The 23,834-nt window shown below is 30.8% G+C and overlaps 4 protein-coding genes across 6 annotated transcripts; 3 read left to right on the top strand and 1 right to left on the bottom strand.

The window, feature by feature from the left end:
- Positions 1-11,241: 11,241 nt before the first annotated feature.
- LOC126680758 (uncharacterized) lies at positions 11,242-13,133 on the top strand (the record flags this gene model as incomplete). Its single annotated transcript, XM_050375936.2, has 3 exons — positions 11,242-12,198; positions 12,724-12,791; positions 12,894-13,133. Coding segments are annotated over 3 exons (1,131 nt in total), but the record flags the coding sequence as incomplete, so codon positions are not given.
- A 2,426-nt stretch (positions 13,134-15,559) lies between these two features.
- LOC126682618 (uncharacterized) lies at positions 15,560-17,881 on the top strand. The gene is made up of 3 exons (XM_050378355.2): positions 15,560-16,578; positions 17,551-17,618; positions 17,715-17,881. The coding sequence occupies exons 1-3, from the start codon at positions 15,760-15,762 to the stop codon at positions 17,824-17,826; spliced, it is 999 nt and encodes a 332-aa protein (XP_050234312.1). The 5' UTR covers positions 15,560-15,759; the 3' UTR covers positions 17,827-17,881.
- Positions 17,882-19,507: 1,626 nt separating this feature from the next.
- LOC126680457 (E3 ubiquitin-protein ligase SPL2) lies at positions 19,508-22,129 on the top strand. Its single transcript, XM_050375578.2, has 6 exons — positions 19,508-19,967; positions 20,136-20,237; positions 20,497-20,667; positions 20,796-20,917; positions 21,345-21,464; positions 21,682-22,129. The coding sequence occupies exons 1-6, from the start codon at positions 19,569-19,571 to the stop codon at positions 21,977-21,979; spliced, it is 1,212 nt and encodes a 403-aa protein (XP_050231535.1). The 5' UTR covers positions 19,508-19,568; the 3' UTR covers positions 21,980-22,129.
- Positions 22,130-22,457: 328 nt separating this feature from the next.
- Positions 22,458-23,590, bottom strand: LOC126680458 (uncharacterized). Of its 3 annotated transcripts, XM_050375582.2 has the most exons (3): positions 23,411-23,590; positions 23,170-23,283; positions 22,458-23,085 (listed from the first exon to the last, which is right to left on the bottom strand). In XM_050375582.2, the coding sequence occupies exons 1-3, from the start codon at positions 23,472-23,474 to the stop codon at positions 22,754-22,756; spliced, it is 510 nt and encodes a 169-aa protein (XP_050231539.1). In that variant the 5' UTR covers positions 23,475-23,590; the 3' UTR covers positions 22,458-22,753. The 3 variants fall into 3 exon arrangements, with proteins under 3 accessions (XP_050231539.1, XP_050231538.1, XP_050231537.1); XM_050375581.2 differs by having other exon boundaries at positions 22,458-23,082; positions 23,170-23,590; XM_050375580.2 differs by having other exon boundaries at positions 23,170-23,587.
- Positions 23,591-23,834: the final 244 nt, after the last annotated feature.

Genomic DNA, 23,834 nt, shown 5'->3' with positions numbered 1-23,834 from the left:
ATGCTCATGTGCCTTCTTGATTTCTAAAATCCAACTTTTCACTAAAAAAAAAATTCATTTTCTCATTATTAAAGAAAAAAAAAGTAAAAAAAAAATGTGTAAATAACAATTTCTATCTAGGAAACGATATTTTCTTTATAGCCTGTGTTCATCGAATAATACTTGCAAGAACTTAATTTATCATGTAGAATTATGATCCATCCATTTATTGTGTGACACGTGATAATAATAAATATATTAGCCAATTAATAAATATCACATTTAATTCACATCAAAAGATAAGTAATTAATGTAATATTTATTAATTGGCTAATACATTTATTATTATCACGTGTCACATAATAAATGGATGGTTGATAATCATACATGATGAACTAAGTTCACTTAAGAATTTTTTGTGTCCATCAACTGAATTTAAGTGATATTCAATTTTCAAATGAGGATATCAAAAGGCAAAATAAATTTGTGCATATTATAAAAATAGTAGATATATTTTTAAAAAATTAATAACAATTATGTCCGTCAATTTTATAATTTATGGTTATCATATTTAATCTTTATTTGTTTTGTGTCATTATCTTAATTAGAGCATATAATACTACTAATAATAATAATCAATTTTTGAATTTTAATAAAAAAACTAGAAATTTTACGAGGAATAGAAATGGAAAAAAATAACAACGACAACAAATTAAACTTACCTGTAAAATATACCTATTTAAGTTGATGCATTTAGATGAATGTTTGGAAGTCAGGAACCAACTCCTCCCATTATGATTTCGAAAATTCAGAAGAAAAAAAAAGTGTGTCAAAATTGAAACTGCATGATATTTAAATAATTTATTTCTAATATTGGATTGATGAAAGGTACATGATATTGTTATTTATTTTATCCATTTTAAACGCATTAACTTAAATTATTGCGTTAAAATATGCGCCGTCGGATTCGTAGATTGTTTCATGAACAAAAAATAAATATTAAGAAATTGCTTCATTAGCATAGCACAATCTTCAACTAACTATTCATTTATTTGGAAAATGAATTACTTTCTTTGATCCATAGTACTCGTCGTTTTATCCTTTATGCTGTTGAAATAGCTTGAGAAAAGGGATGGAAATTTGTACTGTGATGGTATATATAATGTTCATTGTTTTACATCAAACTCAAAGCCGGCTCATTGGAAGATGATGCGTAGGTGAGTTAACTACGTACATGTTATTTTTGAGAATTCATTTCGTGTTTTGCATATCGTGTTAGGCTTTTTTTTTATTTAGAATTAAAAAAATAGAGAAAGTAAATAATTCTGTTAGAACAGGAAAAATATTATTGTATATTTTTTTCATATCTATTTTAATTATAGAATTGAAATTTTCTAGAGAGCTCATTAAAATAATAAATGCCTACGTACCAATATTTACATCCACACAAAAGTTCTACAATAAAAGAAGAAAGATGTGGAAGACGGGGGAATGGAAAGAGATAATGAGAAATGGTTAAATGGACCTTTCATTTTTATGGAAATTTCAATCATTCACTTTGAGTAGGTAAGAAAGGCTCCATCTTATTAATGATAAGAATGGGTTACATCAAGGTATACCATTCGGGAGTTGATTAGAAGGAATTGGGAGATCAAGGTATACCACATCTATAGGGAAGCAAACTTTGCGGCGGATCACCTAGCTTTGATGGGTGAAGACTACGTTATCGGGTGTACTTATCATGACAGCCCTCCTCCGAGTCTCAGACATTGGATTTTGCATGACCTCTATGGTACCTCTTATAGTAGGAATGTTAGTTCCTAGTTGTCTTTAGGCGTTTGCCTCTTTCCCTTGTACCAAAAAAAAAAAAAAGAATGGGTTACAAATTTCTCAAGCGCTCAAAGTGTAATTTTGAGTAAATGCAAGTCCAAAATCATTTATATGCTAGAAAGCATTCGATATTTTATAAATTGGCTTAATGGTAAAAAAAATCCAAACCTTTACAATTTATTACAATTATATTCAAATCTTTTAATTTTTGCAATAATATCCAAATTGCATATTTTTTTGTTACAATAATATCCAAATTACATTTTTTATAGCAATTAATGGAGAAATTCTTAGGTGAACCGAGTCCACCACGTAGGATTATGAACCGTCCATTTATTACGTGACACGTGGCATGACTATTTACATGAGCCAATTAATGAACGACACAACTATTAATGAGTATTTAATGTGTTTTATTTAGAATTAATGTGCCCATTAATTGGCTCATGTAAATAGTCATGCCACGTGTCACGTAATAAATGGACGATTCATAATCCTACGTGGTGGACTCGGTTCACCTAAGAATTTCTCCAATTAATGGCTAAATTTGTTGTTTCCAATTAAGATATTAGGCTATTATTATGTTTTGATGTATAATAATATAGTGAAAGTCCCAAAAAATGGCAAAACACTCAAAAAAATTCACATAAAAAGTGCAATTTGGATATTATTGCAAAAAAAATAATGCAATTTGAATATTATTGCAAAAATTAAAAGGTTTAGATATAATTGCAATAAATCGTAAAAATTTGAGTTTTTTTTGCTATTAAACCTTATAAATTTAATCAAAGCTTTCAAATTTATAAATATTACGAGTTTTGCATATTTATCGAGAAAAAAATCAAGTAGCAAATAAGCTTGCTAGTCATGGTGTTTCAAGTAATTTCTTATTTTTATTGGGAACTTGTCTAGAATTTTGTCATACTTCTAGTTTTCCTATTGATTATGCTAATTTTCAGTCAGATTGATGCACTAGATATTTTTTTATTTCATTTTTTTTGTCTTTGGAATCGTGATGCAAATGCTAAAAAGGCATTAACCTAGTTGAGATATTCGACTGCATTTACTAAACTTAAACATTAATTTCTAAATTCTAACATTTTACTAAAAAAATATAATTAATTGGTATGAAAGTTAAACAGTAAAATAATAAATGGCTATTTATAATTTGAAACAGGCTAAACTATTTTTAAATCCAAATATTTATAGTTTTTTTTATCAATTACGACCAAAACTTTTAATTTTTATAATTGTTTAATTTGAAAGTTCCTTTTGCAATTGTGACCAAAATTTTGATTTTAATTTTTCAAATTTTTACGTTCTTTATCAATTACGATCAAAATTTTAAAAAATTGCTTAACTTCTAAAATGAGTTAATATGAACGTTTGATCGCAATTGATAAAAAATACAAAGGTTAGGATTTAGTATGTTAAATTTAAAGTTTTGGTTATAATTACAAAAAGGAACTCTTTTAAATTTGATATAATTATAAAATTGGGGTAATTTCATAAAAATTCACGAACTTTACACGTTTTCTCATTTTAATCATGCACTTAAAATTTTCTCATTTTCATGCACGAACTACCACTTTTTCTCAAATTCATGCACGGTGTTGAGGTGTCACGGCTCCATTCTTGGATCAATTTACAAATGCATGCACAACATGATCAAAAACGGTAAAGTGAAGACACATCGATGTCCGAGTGGATGATTCAAGCATGGATGTTCATGTACTTCCCTGTCATCGCCAAACTTCCAAAGCGATCCACAAACAAATGCTTCATTTATACACTAATCCAAGGAGTTTCCACCCTACCCCATTTAGAAGAAGTCATCGGTTACTTCCTGGAAACTCGTGAACAATCGCCTAATTCCTGGTGTCCCATCCTAAATTGGCGATTCCCTCCCAAATGGCTCACGTGTTGTTGGGAGATAACAGAAGACTCGAACATCGACGAAGAACTTCACTCTTAATGGTGGGATAACTGGTGTAATGCACTAACGAGCCGTAACCTTATGCTCGGCACCAACTTCAAGAGCAGCGGATCAGAATCATACTGTCCCAACTACTTGTCAAGGCAATTCGGCTATACACAAGCGATTCCTTGCCCCTTTCTTATCGACCGGAATGATTATGGCCTCTTTCGCCCTGCCCTACCAATAGCCAAATACATCAGTTATATAAGTCACCTACACGAGGCCTACCTACCATCGCCAGATGAATTACAGATGCCTTATGGAAGTCCTTCGTCTACTGATGAGTTTGAAGAGTGGTGGGAGATAATAATCAGTCTAAACTTCGAACTATCAGCAGAGGCTAATAATCACCCATGACCCCTGACTTTAGGGGTACCTTACAACAAACCCCCTTATCTAAAAAAACGATCAGTAAACCCCCTGATCTTTGTATCGGCGCTCGCTAAATCCCTTTTGGACGAAAATACCCCTGGCGCCGTCTTTTTTGGTCAACTGACATTTCAAATAAAAAAATTCTGACATGTCAGTTGACACATCATCAAAAGACAAAAAAAAAATAAAATACCCAAAACACCCTAAATTACCCATAACCCAAACCAACTCTAAACAACTCAAACCGAACTAAAGTCCAACCACCCGAACCAGCACCCTCCCCCCAATTTCGGTCGTCTTCTCAGGCGAGAAGGCGACCAAGTTGGTCGTCTTCTCAACTGAGAAGACGACCAACGTCATCTTCTCAGTTTGAGAAGACGAACGCTGTTCATCTTCTCAGATATGAGAAGACGAACAGTTCGTCTTCTCTGACTGAGAAGATGAACAGTTCGTCTTCTCTGACTGAGAAGACGAACAACTCGTCTTCTCTGACTGAGAAGACGGACAGTTTGTCTTCTCAGGCGAGAAGACGACCGATTTCGGTCGTCCTCTCGCCTGAGAAGACGACCGGAATTGGACGGGCGGGTGTTTGGGTGGTCTTGATGGTTGGGTTTATTATTTTGGTTAATCAAATTGTGAGTGGGTTGTTTTTTTTTGTCTTTTTTCAAATCAAATTAGGGGTATTTTGGGTGTTTGAAATTTTTATGGTATTTTGCTGACGTGGCAGCTGACGTGGCGCCATCATTTTTTTTTAAGTATGACAGTTGACTGAAAAAGACTACGCCAGAGGTATTTTCGTCATATTTGGGGTTTAGGGGGTTTAGGTGGCGCCGCCACAAAGATCAGGGGGTTTACTGATCGTTTTTTTATCAGGGGGTTTGTCGTAAGGTACCCCTAAAGTCAGGGGCCGTGGGTGGTTATTAGCCATCAGCAGAAGACATACTTAAATTGAATATTTTTCAACTTTCTGAAACGAAGCGAAAACGTACTCACGCCGATGTTTTTCTTTTACAGGTCCCGCGGCAGAAGAAAAGGAAAGGTAATCACGAGCATCGCCTTGAAATTCTTAAATTTGAGCGTTTTTACAAATTCAAGTACGATCCCTCCAATCCAATCGCCCTCTTCTAAGCTTAAAAATGGAAAAGAGGGTATATCTCATTAAACCGCGAGACACTTAACTTGTGCTGGGACATTATACACTACTAGAAAACAGTCGATTAGCGACGGAATTTAGCGACGGATACAAAATCCGTCGCTAAAAGTGAAAAACAATTTGGCGGAAATTTCGTCGCTAAAAGTAACACATTTAGCGACGTATTACAAAATTTGTCGCTAAATGTTTATTTTTAGCAGCCTCCAGGATAAGGGGGCGGCGGTCAACCATCCACTCTCGAGATTCATATTGGAAAGTAGCTTCGGCGAAATCCATGTTTAAATGTTTCTTCAAAAAGAAACTCCAGATATTTGATATCTTTTTTCTAACCCGTTTTTCCTTTATTATATTATATAAGCTTTTTTTTTATAGGTTCACATCACATCAGGAAATCCGTCGCTAAAAATTATATTTTTATTAAAAAAAATATATTAATTAAAGTAATATTAATTATAAAACAACTTATTATAAAAATAATTATTTATTAATAAAATAATTATTTATGAATAAAATATTTTTTATGAATAAAATTAATATATTAGAATACGAGAGTAAAGTGTAATATTAATAATTTGTTGTTTTTATTTAAAATAATTATTAAAAAAATAATTTATTAATTATTTATTTAAAAATTTAGTATGAAAAAATAATTATTTTAAAATACGGTAATAAATTGCGGGAGTAATTTTTTATTGCTTTCAGTTATATTTAAATATAAATATACATAGATATAAAATAAGAATTTGAATTGGTTAAGATGAAGTCAATGATGGGTGAGAATTTGGTGGGAGTAATGTGAAGGATGTGTGACCTATTGGGAAGTTGGGAAATTTTAAAAATTTACGGGTGGGTGATAGTGTGTGTTGTATTCGATTGGGTGTGTGACGGTGGGTGATCGTTTAAATAATATTTTATTTTATGATTTTAATTAAAAAAAATTAATTTTTTTACTTTTAAAAATTAGCAATGGATTTAAATCCGTCGCTAATTTTTTTTAAATCCGTCGCAATCTTTATTTATTCCGTCGCTATAAATTTAGCATACAGAAATTCATCGACGGACTAAGTCCGTCGGTAATCCGATGCATTTAGCGACGGAAAAATCCGTTGTTAAAAGCATGATTTCTAGTAGTGATAGCTTGTGAATGTTGTCTTTTTCAGTATGCAGATGTATTGGAGTTCTATTTTCATTTTACCTAAGTCTGTTATTAGAGAAGTGGAAAAAGTTTGCAATTTTTTTTAAGAAAATGTTCAACTAAATTTAAACATGATAATCTGGTTTCTTGAAAGAAAGTTTGTAACATGAAGTCGGTGGCCTAAGAATATAACGTTGTGGAACCAAGTGGCAGTGAGGAAGCAAATCTAGGATTTAGTGGCATTAAAAGAGTCCATTTGGACCAATATGGTAACTAAGAACAAACTGAAAAAATTGAGTTGGAATTAGAGGAATTTGCTCAAATTGAGAAAATTTATTAGAGACTGCTTTGAATATGAATTGGGAGAAGGTAGGACATTTCATTGTGGCATGACCCTTAGATGGGAGGGAAAGCTCTCATTGAGGGTGATACTAATATTTCAAAACAGGCTTAACAGAAAAAAAAATGGCATCTCTCGGACTCCATGAATGAGCAAATTGATGTTGCTTGGAATTAAGTGAAGAATTATTGTTGCAAAAGTGACAGCAAATATAACATAATATGAAACTATTTTAGCAGTCATCATAGTAAGGTGACTTGGTGGAGAACAACACTTTGGGGAGCAGGTTGTCTACCAAAATATAATTTTATAGGTTGGATTGCAATTAAAAACAGACTTAAAACTAGAGATAGATTATTTAAATGGGGATGTAGTGATAATGATAATTGTGTTTTGTGCAATGCTGATAGTGAGCCAATTGAGAATTTGCTCTTCATCTGTCCTGTGTACAGCATTTCAATGAGGAATTGGTGCTTGGATTGGAGCAGAGAAATCTCTTGGTTTAGTAAAAAAACTAATGAAAATCGGCAAATCGTAAATTATTCCATAAAATTATGGAATAGCCATTCTAACTTAACAATTTTACATGGAAATCCCAACTTCTAACTTAACAATTTTACATCATAAAACAAACATTGTCTTGATTTGTCAAAAAAATAAAAGTTGATATCCAAATTTGCCAAATTTAAAAATTCATATTATAATTGCAAATCAACCGAAAATTTATAATCTAATTTGCAATTCATCCTAAAAACTATCAACATTTTATCTCTTGGTCATTATTTAGTATAATTTCATTCATTAAAAATTATCATAATCGGCATATTTTGTGATGAAAAAAAAATACCTCTGGAGGATATTAAACTCTGTAGGTCATATAGCTTTTTTCAAATTACAGAAAGATCACTAAACAAACATTTTTTACAAAATAGTCATTAAACTATACCAAAAGGCTCACTCATATAAAACGTATCGTTTTCACGCAAAAATGCAATATTTTTATTTGCGTGACAAGCTGAAATTATAAAAAGAAACATAGTTCAGTGATCTTTTTGTAATAAAGGGTAAAATCCAATAACGTTTCAATAATTCACGAAAATTTTAGTGTTTTTTTATAACAACTGAAATATTTTTGTAATAAAAGTATAATTTAATGACCACTTCATAAAAAAAATTGGTTTAAATGATCTTTCTGTAATTGAAAATTTTTTAGTGATCTACATACAAAGTTTAATATCATACCTTCAGGACATTAAAGAAATCAAAAGTTATGTGTTTATATCCTAATTTTAAAAGGCGTTATAAATTGCTAAAATGTAAAAGATGGTACTTATGGACCAAAAAAAAAAGTTATGTGTGTCTATCCTAATTTTAAAAGGCGTTATAAATTGCTAAAATGTAAATATGTAGTTTTTCTTATATCCTTTTATATTTTGGAACACAAACAAAAAAAATGCTTATTTTTATTGGGATGAAGGTAGTGATTATTGAGGCTCGATTATTTAAAAATACTCCATATTTTTAATTTTTTTATTAATATTTATTACTTTTAAAATCGCCAATTTTATTTTATGTTTTGTTTTTCAATTTTAATTATATGATTTTTTTTTCAAATTAAGGTTTCTTCATTCTAAAAGAATTTTAAATATATCATTCGTATTTGGCGCATATTCTAAACAAATTTTAATATTATAAAAATAATTAAAAACTAGAACTACGTGTCAAATATGGAGGACATATATGAATTTTTTTTTCAAATGAAAAAAACTTCAATTTGAATAAATAAGAACGATTGGAACTAGAAATAAAAAAATAAAATAAAATTATTAATTTTAAAAGTTTGAAAATAAAAAAATAAAAAAATATTACTTTTGAAACTGAAAATCAAAAATAAAATAAAATTTTTAATTTTAAAAGTTTGTAATATAAATAAAAAGTAAATAGATTAATTGCAAATTAAATCACGAATTTTATCCTGATTTGCAATTCTAACACGAACTCTGAAATTTGACAATGTCAATAATCAACTTTTATTTTTTTGACAAATTGGTTAGCCGAGCTAAAACGTGGAAATTTAATATACAAGCACGTGTTATTGCATGATTGGTCATTGTATCAGTTTGTCAAAAAACAAAATTGATTATTAACATTGCAAAGTCTTTTAATTTATTGTAATTATAATTACGTTAAAATTCGTGATCTAATTTACCACTAACGCAGAATAAATAAAATGGTGTATTTCTTACTAAACCAATTATTTATAACATTCCTTTTTTTCTCTTGGGAGTTGCAGACTGGCATGTAAGTTTCAAGAAACGGCAACCTAAGTGCATTAGTACTCAATATTTTATGTCATTGTCTACCTCTTAATTTTACTACTTGTTTGGTTACAGTTCGTTAGTGCTTCACACGAGTTAAAACTTTCCATTATTAGAAGACTTTTACATCAAAGTTTGTGATCGATTATAGTATAGTAGTATCTTTTTTACATTTGATAAAAATGATGACAATCTGTTTTTATTAGAAATTTTATGACATTAGAATGATGTTTGATTCTGATCGATTATAGTAGTACTATCTTTTTTCCATTTGATAACAATGATGACAATCTATTTTTATTAGAATTTTTATGACATTGGAATGATGTTTGATGACAGTTATTTTGATAATTCTAATTTTTAATTCAATAAATTCAATTTTTTAAATTATTAAGTAGTATCTCATCCATTCCAATATAATAGTTATATATATATATATATTTTGAAATCAATAGATATATTTTGGTCAAATGTACAGACTGGACATTCACGTTTGGTTCGGTTTTTAATTTGAACCTTAATGAATTTTTTTCAAATAAAAATAATTAACGTTATAAAAAATTTCACATCGTACCTTCCGAATCTAAAATTATTTCCAATAAATCGGACCTGCTCCGTTGGAAAGCTTGAGAGGCTTGTGCAAGAACCCCTAGTGTCTTTTGTGGAGGGACTGCTGGTAGAGCTACATGGTGGTTGTTGCTATCATCATGAGAGTTTTAGGGCGGCAAAATGACATTCATATAGTTGAAGTAATGTCAATTTTTTAAATATGTTTTCAATCAAATTTATCATTTTCTTACCAAGTTGTTATGTTTTGGCCTTTCTTGTAGCATTTACTACAAGTTTATGTCTCTGACCTTTCCTTGACAATTTATCTAATGATGGTTTAAGTTTATTGGCCGATTTGATTCGATTTTTGTAAAAAAAAAAAAAATGAAATTATTATTTTTTATTGCATAAAATTGTAAAAATTTGAGTTTAATTTATAAAATTTAAAATAGTATATATTAAAAAATAAAATTAATAATAAAATTAGTTTTGTTTTAACTTATTAGCTATATAATATTTTAACAAATGAAAATTCATTGATCTTATCCGAAAAAGGTGAGAGCTTGAAGTTTTGGCGAGGTTGGTTTTGAATGATCTCAAGAAAATGTGAAAATAATTAATTTATAAATAACTATAGATATTTTAAAATTGGATAGAGGAAATAAATCACCGACAAAAACAAAAATGTAAGATCATATTATTTGATTTTTAAATAAAAAATAATAATAATAATAATAATAATAATAATAATAATATATACAGAGAATTTAAAGTAATTTGCTCTCGAATAAAATATACAACTAACATGCAGCATATGCAGCAATTAGCTACAATCTGAAAACAGCAAACAATATTTGGTTTGTTTCTTTCATTTGCATCTCTTGTTTACTTAGACAATCCCATGTGTTTTCTCCAACCATAAACATGATTCTTATACCTCACTGCATCAACTCTTTATTTACCCTTTTAAAAAAAATCTCTTTAAATATTTGACTTTGGTACTAATATGATCCCAAATTTGGAGTCATTAATCTGATTAATTCGAACCAAGCCGCATAAATTCCCTAACTTAATAAAAAAACTTTATTCTTTTAATATTAAAAATATTTATTTCGAACCTTGGCGATCTTACGACCAAGGGCGGAGCCAGAGCAACGCCCAAACAGGGCTCTAGAGGCCTCATTTTTATTCCTTAAACTTTATTTCATTTTTGAAAGATGTAGTAGTTTTTAAGTTATAAGTTTTATATAATTGCCTTGGCTCTCCGTTTTCTTATCTTAAAAACTTGCTCCAATTTGTTTTTTAAAGAAATATGATTTTTAATTTTTTAATTTTTATATAACTAACAAGTGACATATTCAGAAAATTTAGTAAGAGGGTGAATTGTAAGAAATAAAATTCTAATGAAAAATTTCTTCGGATAAACCAAAACGAAACTTAAAATCGAGACTTTTTTAAAAGAAAAATTTACATTTATGATCGATGCCAACCAGAGTAAACGCAAAAAACCGTCTGTGAGTGGCTATACTTCAAGACTTTAATTAATTTTAATTACGTCTCGCTTCTACTTACGACTAAAGCTAATTGATCTCTTCGACGAAACCTCTAATTAAAAATAAAAACAAAAATAAAAATATTGCCACTTCATCTCTAGCATCTCATCATCTATATAATTTAGTTTCCATTCACAATCTCATTGGAGATCAAATTCACTCATTCATAACAATGTCATCATCAAAATCATTCCTACATTCCTTCATCATCTACCTTTCAACAGCAATAATCCTTCTCAAAAGCTTCCTCATCAACAACATTTTCACTCTCACTCGTTCCTCAATCGTTTTCGCCATAATCGACACCTCATTTTCAATTTACTTCCAATTATGCGGCCTTACATCGGTTACAATCGACATTGACGATCAAACAACTCTCCATTTCTGGACTTCCCGTCACCGGAAGTTTCAAAAACCTAATTTAGTCATGATCCATGGCTACGGAGGCGACGCGCGGTGGCAGTTTCTCTACCAAATCGGGTTTCTAGCGACCAAATTCAACCTCTACATGCCTGATTTATTGTTCTTCGGTAAATCGTATTCAAACCGGTCTGGCCGAACCGATGAGTTTCAGGCTAAATGCTTGGTAGAAGGGATGAGAAGATTGGGTGTGGGGACGTACTCGGTGTACTCGATTAGCTACGGAGGTTACGTGGCGTATCGGATGGCTGAGATGTGCGGGAGTGATGAGATGGAGAAGCTGGTGATAGTGAGCAGTGGGGTCGGGTGGAATGATGAGGATGCAAAAAGGGAGAAAGTGAGGAAGATTGGGAGAGATCCGAAGGAACTGCTTGTACCAGATAATCCGAAAGATCTACGGCTGTTAGTGAAGCTGGCAGTTTATAAAGGGAAGCCGTTGAGATGGATTCCTGATTTTATTCTTCAGGAGTTCATTAATGTGATGGGAAACAATCATAGGAAGGAGAAGATTGAGCTTGTTGAGTACTTGTTGGCTAAAAAACCTGACTCGGAACTCGCCGTTCTAACTCAGGTAATTTTAATTTTAGTCAATTCTATATTTCAGGTTACAATTGAAACAAACAAATGCAAAATAGGGTAAAATTGATAAATTTTAACGTCAGGTAGGATCGAAAAGGTGTTATAAAATTGAGGTTTTTAAGATATTATGCCTATATTCAATATGTAATATTTTTTCATAAGTTTTTTAGTAAAGTATATTAACCGAAGAAGGTAAAAATAATTCAAGTAAAAATCATTTCATATTTAAAAGCTGTTTAATTAGATTTGGACAGAAAGAAGAGTATTTTTATTTTATTTGCTACTGATTTAGTGAAGTAGTTGACGTGCTGGATTCCTTTTGTACAAATGTGACATTTTTTTGATTTTTTTGTCTTACCTTATAAGGTTTCTAAAAATAATGTAAATTTTAAATAATAATAATATATCTATTTTTTATGTTTATTTTGACATTAATACATTATAAATTAGTAATTTATTATGATAGAACAAAAATGTTGTATGTGTGCATAATGGGTGGATTGTAATTTTGGTGAAGGAAACACTGCTAGTATGGGGTGATCAGGACGATGTTTTCCCAGTAAGTTTAGCCTATCAACTGCAGAGGTATAAAACTTACATTTTGCTTAATTATAAGTAATTTGTCTAATTTAATTTAAAGTTTAAACATATTAATCACATATGTTTATTATTATTGGTAAATTGCAGGCATTTGGGATCAAAATCAAGAGTAGAAATAATGAAGGACATAGGACATGCTGTAAATGTTGAATCGCCTCATGCTTTGAATAGGATAATTACATCTTTTATTTAACTATAAAATTCACACTCAAGTTGTTTGTAATTTTCTTCAAGCATGTAATTTGGCATGCTGAAAGTCACATATCATTATACTTATAGAAATTGTTATTCAAAAACTATTAAATTAAGACTCAACATTAATTATAAGTTTGGCTTGATGTTTAGTTATTAAATTTATGTGAACTACACCTCTTAAAGTCAAATTTGGGCAGATTTGGCGAGTCTGGTTTTTTACATGCTAATTCAAATTCTGCTCGAGTTAAGTTCAAGCTTAATATTTATTATCTAATCTTTGCTCGTGAATATGATTTATGTGGTTTAGATTTAATTTTCGAATTTATATAAATTTTTTAATAATTTTTTTACAATCTAAGTTAGACTATAATATGGTATCGAAATGCAGAAATTAAAAATTAACTTTAGCATTGATCTACTTAAATATAAATAAAACAAATAATGCAAAATTTACATGATAAAATTATCGATGAAATATAAACGAAAAGGTTTCTTGCACTATTTATATCCATATAATTTTTTGGGATTGCTTCATTTCTAAATATGCTTCAATTAAACTGAAAAAACTTTGAACAATCATGAATTTAAAATTGAAAATATAAACATCATTTTTATGAAGAAGAAGTCGCATGCTGTTTACATAAGGTGGAGGAAGGAAGCATGTTTTCGTAAGATGATAAATCAATATATTTTTACCTTTTTTAATTGTGTTTGTAATTTTTAAAAAATTGGTTTTTGGCATTTTTATATTATGTTTAGCGAATATGATAGTTATTAAATACAGGGTTTCAGACATTAAAATGGAAAAATTTCTTCTTTTTTAGAACTTTTGAAAAAATCGCTCAAATATACTCTAGCTAATGCATAGATTTTTATAGGCATTTAGTTCTATTTGTTTAGCTTCAATTATTTTTGTATATATACATATATATATATATATATATATATATATATATATATATATATATATTAATTTACATTTTGAAAAATTAAATGATGATTTTTTATTTTTATTTTCGTTAATATTTTAGTCCTTAATTTATTTTTGATGTTAGTCAACTAAATCAATTTAGTTTTTATTTAATTTGATACAAATACAAATAAATATATATTTTATGAGATTCAATGGATTAATATATCCAATTTAATTTGTTTTCTTCTTATATTTTTTTAATTTTTTTACTTTTAAAATTATACTAAAATTATACTAAAAATAAATACAAATAAAATAATTATTTTCAAAAAAATAAATGTTAATAAATATTTAAATTAAAATCATTGAATCATTAAATTTTATATTAATATAATTGTTATTTATACAAACTAAAATGTAAGTTCAAAGATTAATTGGAATTTATTTTTTAATTAAATTTTTTTAACTTAATTTACCAACACCATAATTGAACGAAAGAATTAAAATATTAATAAAAAAAATTTAAAAAACATATCAATTGATTTAAAAAAAATAGACAAAAAATATAAATAATGACATAAGTGGATGACATCCGAGTAATTTACTCAAAATTAAAAAAACAGTAGAACAACATCAACATTTTCTCTAAAATATGAAAAAAGAAAAGGCATTAATCTATTCGAAATTAATGTAATTCTATTTTCTTTACTTTATCCTTGAGATATTTTTTTATTTAATCCATATATTTTATTATTTTTTTATTTTGTATTTAAACAGACAAAAGTCTAGAAATGTTTTGTCCGTTAATTGTAAACTTTTTTTCTTTCTCTATGTACTCTCTTATGTTAATTTCCTTTCTTCGTAAGCGTGACTTTTAATATTTTTAATTGAAAAATATTCTTATATTCGTTCACCATCTATTAACGAAAAATGCACAACACTTTTTAACTTTTGTATGTTTAAGAATTAAAGTAAAGAAAAATGAAGAAAAACATTGACTAAGTAATAAAAAAATGTCTTAAGAACTAAGTAAGAAAACAAGGATTAAGTAAAAAAGAAAAACGTTTTAATAAGTAAAAAAAATTGCAAAGTACAAAATTTTAGAAAAAAAAATCTTCCGCCAAAGAAAAACTTCACCCACACTAAAGTCTACCTAGATAGCACGGAAACGGAAACGGGAAACGGAAACGATACGAAACGGACACGGGGAAACGAAAATTTTTCAAAATGAAGGACACGAAACGTGGGGGAAACGTGTAAATAACAAAAATGTAGGGATATATTTATAAAAATATTATCTAAATATTTATGATAATTAATAAAATAATTCATTATAATATACTGAATATTTAAAATTTTATAAATATATAAAAAAATATAATATAATTCAATACAAATAAGTATATTTGATGTATTGTGGGCAATGCGAATGTAAAATTTATAGGTAACTAGTTAGATTTTTTTATTTGTGGGTAATAATTTTATTTTTTTTACAAATTTTTAATTTTTATTATTTACGGAAACGGCCCGAAACGTTTCGTATGGGTGTCCAAGAGTTTCCGGTTTCCGAAACGTTTCCGAAACGGAAAACGCAACTTTGTCGAAGTTTCCGTGCTTCTTAGAAGTCTACAGTTCCGTGACTGTAAAATATGATACGACTGACATGCAACATATGAATCTGAAAACAGCAAACAATCCACAGTGTGCATTTCCCTTGAGAATCCCAAGTGTTCACTTTAACCATAACCCTAACATACGTGTAACCTCACTGCATCTCTATATTTATAAACATTTTTGCCACTCAAATTCTCCATTGAACACTAAATTTTCTCCTTCATCATCACCATGTTCTCATCAAAATCCTTCTTACACTTCTTCATCTTCTACCTTACAACACCACTAACCCTTCTCAAAACCTTCCACTTCAACGACATTTTTACCCTCACTCGAGCTTCATTATTTTTCGCTATAATCGACGCCATCTTCTCTATTTTCTTCAAACTATGCGGCCTTACATCAATCACAGTCGACATTGACGATCAAACCACTCTGCATTTCTGGGTTTCCCGTCACCGGAAGTTCAAAAACCCTAATTTAGTCATGATCCACGGTTACGGAGGCGATGCGCGGTGGCAGTTTCTGTACCAAATAGGGTTTCTAGCGACCAAATTTAACATCTACATGCCTGACTTAGTGTTCTTCGGGAAATCTTATTCGAACCGGACCGATCGAACCGATGAGTTTCAGGCAAAATGTGTAGTAGAAGGGCTGAGGAGATTGGGTGCGGGTAAGTACTCGGCGTACTCACTCAGCTATGGCGGTTACGTGGCGTATCGGATGGCTGAGATTTGCGGGAAGGATGAGATGGAGAAGCTGGTGATTGTGGGGAGTGGGGTAGGGTGGAATAATGAAGATGAAAAAAGGGAGATGCTGATGAAGATTGGGAGAGATGCGAAGGAGTTGCTTGTACCGGATAATCCCCGAGATCTACGGCTGTTAGTGAAGCTGGGAGTTTTTAGAAGGAAGCCGTTGAGATGGGTTCCTGATTTTGTTCTTCAGGAGTTTCTTAATGCGATGGGAAATCATCACAGGAAGGAGAAGATGGAGCTGGTTGAGTACTTGTTGGCTACAAAACCAGACTCGCAACTCGCTATTCTGACTCAGGTATGCTTTGTTTTTATCGAACTATTTTTGACTTGCATGTAGAGGTGGAAAATATATAGTTGCATGTATATTTCATAAATTTTTAAATTATTATTTTGGGATTTTTATGCAACTATTTGCTAAAAAAATTATAAAAATACTGATACGGAAAAGTTATTTCCAAATTGTTCATAATTTTTATTATTAAAATATTAAGTTTAAAAAGTTACTTAAATTTGATAAATAACAAAAAAAAAAAATTAAACGGTAAAGTCAAAAGTGTTATTTTTGGAAGTAATAAACTAATTTCTCATGTTATAATAAATATATTATATGTGGCTATAATTTTTTCTAACAAAATACATTAATTAAAGACGGAAAAAAAATTAAAACTTTTAAATTAAAACTTTTAAATGAATCTTTTTAATTATATTGGAACATGGAGAATATTCTATATTTACTTGCTATTTATTTGATTAGTATTTTAAATTTTTCTTAATAGATTTAATGGTCTAAACTATCTAAAGTTTAGTTTTTTTTTTACTATTTATTAATTTTGACATGATTATTTTTTTCAATTATAATCTAGTTGTTAAATTTTAGTGAGAAGAGTTTGTTTTTGATGATGTGTTTGTATTTTGGATTAATTTTGTACATGTGACATTCATTTGAATTTTTGTCCAATGTCATAAGAGTTTTTAAAAGCGTCAATATTAAAACTAATTAATAGATCAAATTTTAAATTTTATTTTTTGCATTTAAAATTTTAAATTATTAAGTAATTGTGATAGGACAAATGTGTGAGTAAAGATCACACGACATGCGAAATAAACACATGCCACGTTAATCATATGAATTAAAAATACATATTTAAATCAGAAAAAATTGAAAAATTAAATTAAAATTTAATAAATGTTTAGATTTCTGAAATACTATAAGTAGTAAGTTGTTTATGTATGCGTGCATAATGGGTATATTATGATTTTGGTGAAGGAAACACTGGTAATATGGGGTGATCAGGACAATGTTTTCCCAGTATGTTTGGCCTATCAATTACAGAGGTATAGCTTACATTTTGCTTAATTTAAATAATTTGCCTAATTTAAAGTTTAAACGGATTAATCACATTTTTGTTTTTTAATTATTGGTAATTGCAGGCATTTGGGATTAAAATCAAGGGTAGAAATAATAAAGGACACAGGACATGCTGTAAATATTGAATCCCCTCGTGCTTTGAATAGGCTAATTACATCTTTTCTTCTACTGTAAATTTCAATCTCAAATTGTTAGTAATTTTTAAGCATGTAAAATATAAGTGTATCAATTACTACTCCCTCCGTCCCAATAGAGTTGTCCACTTTGTGAAATTTTTTTGTCCCAAAATACTTGTCCACTTTCAAAAAATAACTAACTTTTACACTCAATTTTCCTATATCACCCCTATTTAAAATTCACTAATGAGTAAATTGAAAGTGGACCCTATATTAAATAGGGGTATGACAAGAAAAGTAAAGAAAATTTTGCAAAACTCATGAACAATAATTGTTTTTCTTAAACTGTGTGATAAAGGCAAAGTGGACAACTCTATTGGGACGGAGGGAGTATTATTTATCTTGTTAGCCAAATTTCCTTGTTCTTTGATTTGTCTCATCAAACAAGGTGTCTGACATACTAAAATTCACATATCTTTATACCTAGATAGATTGTAACTCAAAACTATTAATGATTCCTTAAATTAAGACTCCATATTAATATAAGTTTTGCGGTTTAACCATTGTTATGGTGTTCATATGCTCTTCAGAGTTTTTTTCCAGTAGGTCGTTCATATTAAATTTCATCTTATTTAGCCTTTATATAACTATTTTTCTGATTATTAAGTCCCTTTAGGGACGGAATTCTCTGCATGTAGTCACTCGCCGTTAAATTCTAACGGTACAAAAATTTACTCGTATAAAAATTATAATCAAATTCATATAGAAATTCCTATATTATACCACTCTAGTTTTAAAAGTCCTTGTACTATACCAATATTGTTCAAGGGTCCTTCTTAAACTCGCGATAACGGCAATTAAAACACATGCATATAATTTTGTCCATGGAGGGACTTATAATAGGAAAAAATAATTGTATAAAGACTAAGTAAGGTTCCAAAGATGTTGTAGCTGGGGACAAGTCATATGAAATTAAATACAAAAAACCTATCGAACAAAACATTTTGTACATTAAAAAATTATTCGATTATTATACTTTATGTTTAAATGAAAACATAGACAATTTATCAAGAAGCTAATTTCTATTTTTAGAACATGAATACATTTTTTGGAAGGCTTAATACATAGTTTGACCCCTGAACTTGTACCCTTTTACCCATCTAACCTCTAAACTTAACTTCTCACCTATCGAACCTCTGAACTTGTTAAATAATTCGATTTAACCTCTAAACTTGATAAATACGTAAATATTGAACCCCTCCGTGCCACCTGTCACTTGAAACATTCTAGAAGAAATTGTGTACGGAGGGGTTCAATGTTTACGTTTTTATCAAGTTCAGGGGTCAAATCGGATTATTTAACAAGTTCAGAGGTTCGATAGGTGAGACGTTAAGTTTAGAGGTTAGATGGGTAAAAGGGTACAAGTTCAGGGGTTAAACTATGTATTCAGCCTTTTTTGGAAACTATAATTTGTATAAAAACAACACAATACGAGATTCTTTATCGAACAATGGATCAATTCACCTCCTCAACTTGACACGAAATATCAAATGACTCGTTTTAGAAGTTTTTGGTACAATTAAACCTGCGACTTAATAAATCCGGATCATTTGGTTTCACCTAGTCTAGTCCATAGTCAAATGGGCTAAAGCCATTAACATCCTCTAAAAAGTTATCCAACCTCAAACGACGACGTATTACACATTAACCAAAACCGCCGCAGTTTTTTTTCTTTCCCTCTTCTCTTGTTGTAAACCGTGACCACCACAACCGCCGGAAAACTGAACAAATGTGAAAAAAATGGCATCATCAGCGTCGCACGAGCAAGCTATAGCCACCGTATTATCGCAAATAGCTCTCTCCTTCGACGGAGCATTTCTCGGCGTAACACTCGCGTTTGTAGCCGTCCGATCACTTACTAATTACACTGCCCGTTCCAAAGCTCTTCGAAAAATCAGAAACGCCCCGACCGTTAAAGTTTCCGATCTTCGCTCTCTCCTCGAACTTCCTCCTCCTCCTCAGCCGTCCGATGAGAACAATTCGAATAATCTTGTTAAAGGTCAAACGCTTGTGATTTTGCGCGGACAGGTGGAGGCTAAATCATCCGTTGATGGAAATTGGAAGAGTTTTAGACCTAATGGTGTTTTGGTTGCTCATGAGTCCGGTGATAAGGCGGTTATTGTACAGAGAGTTCAAACTGTATGTTTATTCTTGAATTTATTTAAAATTGTTTAGTTTTAGTTAGGGTTTCGTGACTGATTTTCTTAAACAATTTAGCTTACTGTATAATTGTATCAATTTCGTTATTTGATGATTAGTTTTGAAAGTGGAAAAAAGTCTTCATTTATATTGTTTTTTTTTATGAAGTGTATTTACAATGAATGGAAGGGCTTATTTGGGTGGAATGCCGATTTTCGAGCTATACTTACAAGAAGTCGAAGAGAACGAGAATCAACTGTGTCGAGAATGGTAAATTGATTACTTTATTGTTAGTAGTTTATATGGGATATTCCAGTTCTACAGAACATTGCTAGCTAGGCTTTATTGAGCTTAAAACAGAAATTGATTGAGGTTTCGCATTATCTATGTGTCTAGCTAGTTTGTTGACTGTTTGACAATGTATTTGGTCGCTCAGATGTTTTTTTGTTCGTTTAAGGAAGCTGACTGCTATGCAAATTTATCATTTTGATGGATGTGACAGTGAGGACAAACTTTGTTCTCTGTTCAGGTTCCTTTCGTTCTTGTTGAAGACGCTCGATGGCCTCAATCCGAATATGTTTTTGTGAATATGGATGGTTCGACACATCCTCTGCCTCTCACAACAGTTTATCATCAATTGAAACCTGTTGATCCTTCGCCTTATACTTTCCTTCAAGCACTTTTTGGTCATGAATACCCTGTAAGCTACTTAGAAATGTCCTTTGCTGATTTAATGTCATGAACACTGCCTTCCATTGTCCCTTTAATACCGCGTTTGGAGGGATTTTTTTAGCTTTCTGATGCACTTATAATTTGCTCTCTTTAAAGGTTGGCCTACTTGATGAGGAGAAAATCCTACCATTGGGTAAAGAAATCAATGCTGTTGGGGTTTGCAGTTCTAACAATGGGTCTCTTGAGATAAAATCTTGCAAGGATCTTCACTTTTTTCTGTAAGTGGGTGTTTTCTAGAGCAGTATGTAGGTCTTGTTTTAGACATTGAAGTTTTCTTAAAGATGATAAATCCATTCCCTTGTTCCATTACATTTAGATTTGCATTGAAGTTCATAGAATTTGATGCTGCTTTCACTTGTAATGATGGTCATTAATAATTATTCGCTAAATAGTTGGTTAATCATCTAATTAATTTTTGTTTTACTTTATAGAAGCAAGCTGAGATTATAGTCTTTTTGTTTATATTATTCTATGCTTGTCTCGGTTTTGGCATTCTTGGTCCAATTTTGCTTGAATGTGGGTTTTATATGCAAATGTTGTAGCAATCACTTCTCAATACATCCGTCTTTGTAGTTTTATGTTTGTGTAACGATGACATAATTTGGCAAATACAGCTATAATATGTCCTTGGCTACTTTGTTGCAGATCAAACATGACTAAGGAGCAAATGATAGACCATCTTGCCTTGAGGGCAAAAGTACTTTTGTGGAGCGGTATAATTCTTGGATCAGCTGCAATTTGCATTCTTGGCTATGCGGCAGTGAGGTATGTTTTGCATGAAATTTATGTAATGTATGTGCTGATTTATATGCTTTGAAATGAACATCTAGTTCAAAGAAGAGATGAAATTAGTTTTATAGAATCAGATCTTAACTCGGGTATGGAAGGAAATCATTTATCAATCCATAAATATAAGAATTTACTGCTTCATTGAATGCACATTAATCAATATCTGATTCAATAATCCACAATTTGTTTTTAGGAATTGGAATAGATTTAAAGCATGGAGGCAAGAAAGACAGGTACGACGAGAACAACAAAACCGTTCTCTTACCGATACGGATGACCCTCAGATTGATGCAGAGGATGAAACAGATAATGTACCGGATGGACAGCTGTGTGTGATTTGCTTGATGAGGCGAAAACGCTCTGCGTTCATTCCATGCGGTCACCTTGTTTGTTGCCAACTCTGTGCAATAGCAGTTGAACGTGAGGTATCACCGAAGTGTCCTCTCTGCCGACAGGCAGTCAGAAATTCGATGAGGATATTTGACTGTTGAGAAGGAAGAGTTACGGTTTCCTTTTAGGACAGGCAAATGGTCTGAAGAAAGCTGTAATAGATATTTGTATAGCGGACATCTTTTTACAGAATGATCACCAATTGTGCAACTTTTTGTTGCTTAGTGGAAATTTCAATCTTATGATCTTCAGGTCCCAGTGTTTTTTTTTTCTAATCTTGCTTTGGACAAATAAGTAATCGGTATGAGTTGAATAATGTATCTGATGTAGTGGTTATTTTGCAAAAACCAAACTAAATAACTTTCTGATAGTGAATTTCTGGACCGATAACCAGAAACTGAACTAAATAACCAGTACTACAAGTCACTTTTCCACCCGTTTTCATTTTGTATCACTCTGTTTGGCTCATATTTTCTTAAAACTTTCAAAAGAACTTGAAAAAGAGATTGAAAATAGTAAATTAATGCATTCAAATTATAATTCATATAAAAAACACAATTTAAACAATTACATATGCTTTTCAAAAGTGAATTCAAATCCTACAACTCAGCAGGCAAAGGGGACAAGCATGGTTCCGACAGAGTCAATGCCGGCTCACTAACCTCAATACCTTCGAGACAAACCGAACATTCCATACCATCATCAGCCGACACATTTTATGTTATTAGAAGAATTTTATAGAATCTAACTTTTCTCTATTTATATAATAAAAATATCATGAGATCCTAAATTACAAACTAAAATTCTAATTCACATAACAATCACAATCTGAACGAATGGAAATAACTACAAATTACAGAAAGTGAATTCAAATCCTACAACTCAGCAGGCAATTCATAGCGGCAAAGCGGGCAAGAATGGTTCTGACAGAGCCACTTTACAATACAATCCTGATGGTAACAATGCAAACACGGCATCCGAATTGCCGGCTCACTAACCTCAATACCTTCGAGACAAACCGAACATTCCATACCATCACCAGCAGACACATTAATTCTGTCCAAGGCATCGATAGATGATTTAGCAGCAGCAGATGATAATGATATAAATGGTAATTCTTCGTCGTCACTGTCATCTTCTTCGTCCTCATTGTCATCTTCTTCACGGTCTCGAGTAATCGTTAACCTACCATTACCTGCATATTCTTCTGTAATCCGAAGATACTCATCATAATCACATTCATTCCAAACTGAGGTCCTATGATCAACAAAAATAAACTCCAGATTATTACCTGTTCTACACTCTAAAGCAAGTTTTTCTATAATCTCGTTACGGTCGGCTTCAGGAATTCCGATGTCGGTCATGGTTCGAGTCTGTAAAGTCTTTGCCAACTCGAGGGTTTCGTCTGAATAGCCAACGGGTGTTAAGATACTAGTTCGTTCAAGCAATTCAGGTACTGGTAAACGGAAATATAAGGGGCGATCACGGACGTAATATCCCCAGCGAAGGTAGGTGGAAAAACGGATTGTTACCTGTGCACGGGGCTGCGATGACCGCATTGCAAAAACCATAATTTAATGTTGCTGTGCTCTCCATCACTGAACTATGATGTGAGTTTTACGTACGGATGTATATGTTTATATAGGTCAAGGATATCCTTTTTATCAAAGGATTAGCTTTTCCATTCATTAAAATCCTTTTGCTCCTCAAACTCTTAATCCGTGTTCTACAAGACCAGATAAGACTGTGGATTGTGTTTTAAGCTAAAAAGCCCACATCAATGTTTTTTGAGGTGTTTATATTGATGCTAGAAACATAATAAATATTTATAAAAATATTATCTGACAATTTTTTTTATAAATTAGGCCTTTAAAAGATTGGGTGTTTTTAAGAATTAGACTCTTAAAATTTTGAAGTTTAAGATTTAAAATTTAAAGTTTAGAATTTAAAATTTAA

Source organism: Mercurialis annua, linkage group LG5 (genome assembly GCF_937616625.2).
Source record: "Mercurialis annua linkage group LG5, ddMerAnnu1.2, whole genome shotgun sequence".
Classification (NCBI taxonomy): domain Eukaryota; kingdom Viridiplantae; phylum Streptophyta; class Magnoliopsida; order Malpighiales; family Euphorbiaceae; genus Mercurialis; species Mercurialis annua.
Note: the sequence above shows the minus strand (reverse complement) of the source record. Positions and strands in the feature narration are given on the sequence as shown.

Excerpts from the sequence above, each read along its gene's own strand:
- LOC126680457 (XM_050375578.2), top strand. The coding sequence starts at position 19,569 with ATGGCATCATCAGCGTCGCACGAGCAAGCTATAGCCACCGTATTATCG. Across the intron at positions 19,968-20,135 it reads TTGTACAGAGAGTTCAAACT|TGTATTTACAATGAATGGAA; the intron begins GTATGTTTATTC and ends TTTTTTATGAAG. Across the intron at positions 21,465-21,681 it reads CTTGGCTATGCGGCAGTGAG|GAATTGGAATAGATTTAAAG; the intron begins GTATGTTTTGCA and ends ATTTGTTTTTAG.
- LOC126682618 (XM_050378355.2), top strand. The coding sequence starts at position 15,760 with ATGTTCTCATCAAAATCCTTCTTACACTTCTTCATCTTCTACCTTACA. Across the intron at positions 16,579-17,550 it reads AACTCGCTATTCTGACTCAG|GAAACACTGGTAATATGGGG; the intron begins GTATGCTTTGTT and ends ATTTTGGTGAAG. Across the intron at positions 17,619-17,714 it reads TTGGCCTATCAATTACAGAG|GCATTTGGGATTAAAATCAA; the intron begins GTATAGCTTACA and ends TGGTAATTGCAG.
- LOC126680458 (XM_050375580.2), bottom strand. The coding sequence starts at position 23,449 with ATGGTTTTTGCAATGCGGTCATCGCAGCCCCGTGCACAGGTAACAATC. Across the intron at positions 23,086-23,169 it reads TGCTTTAGAGTGTAGAACAG|AAGAATATGCAGGTAATGGT; the intron begins GTAATAATCTGG and ends TTCGGATTACAG.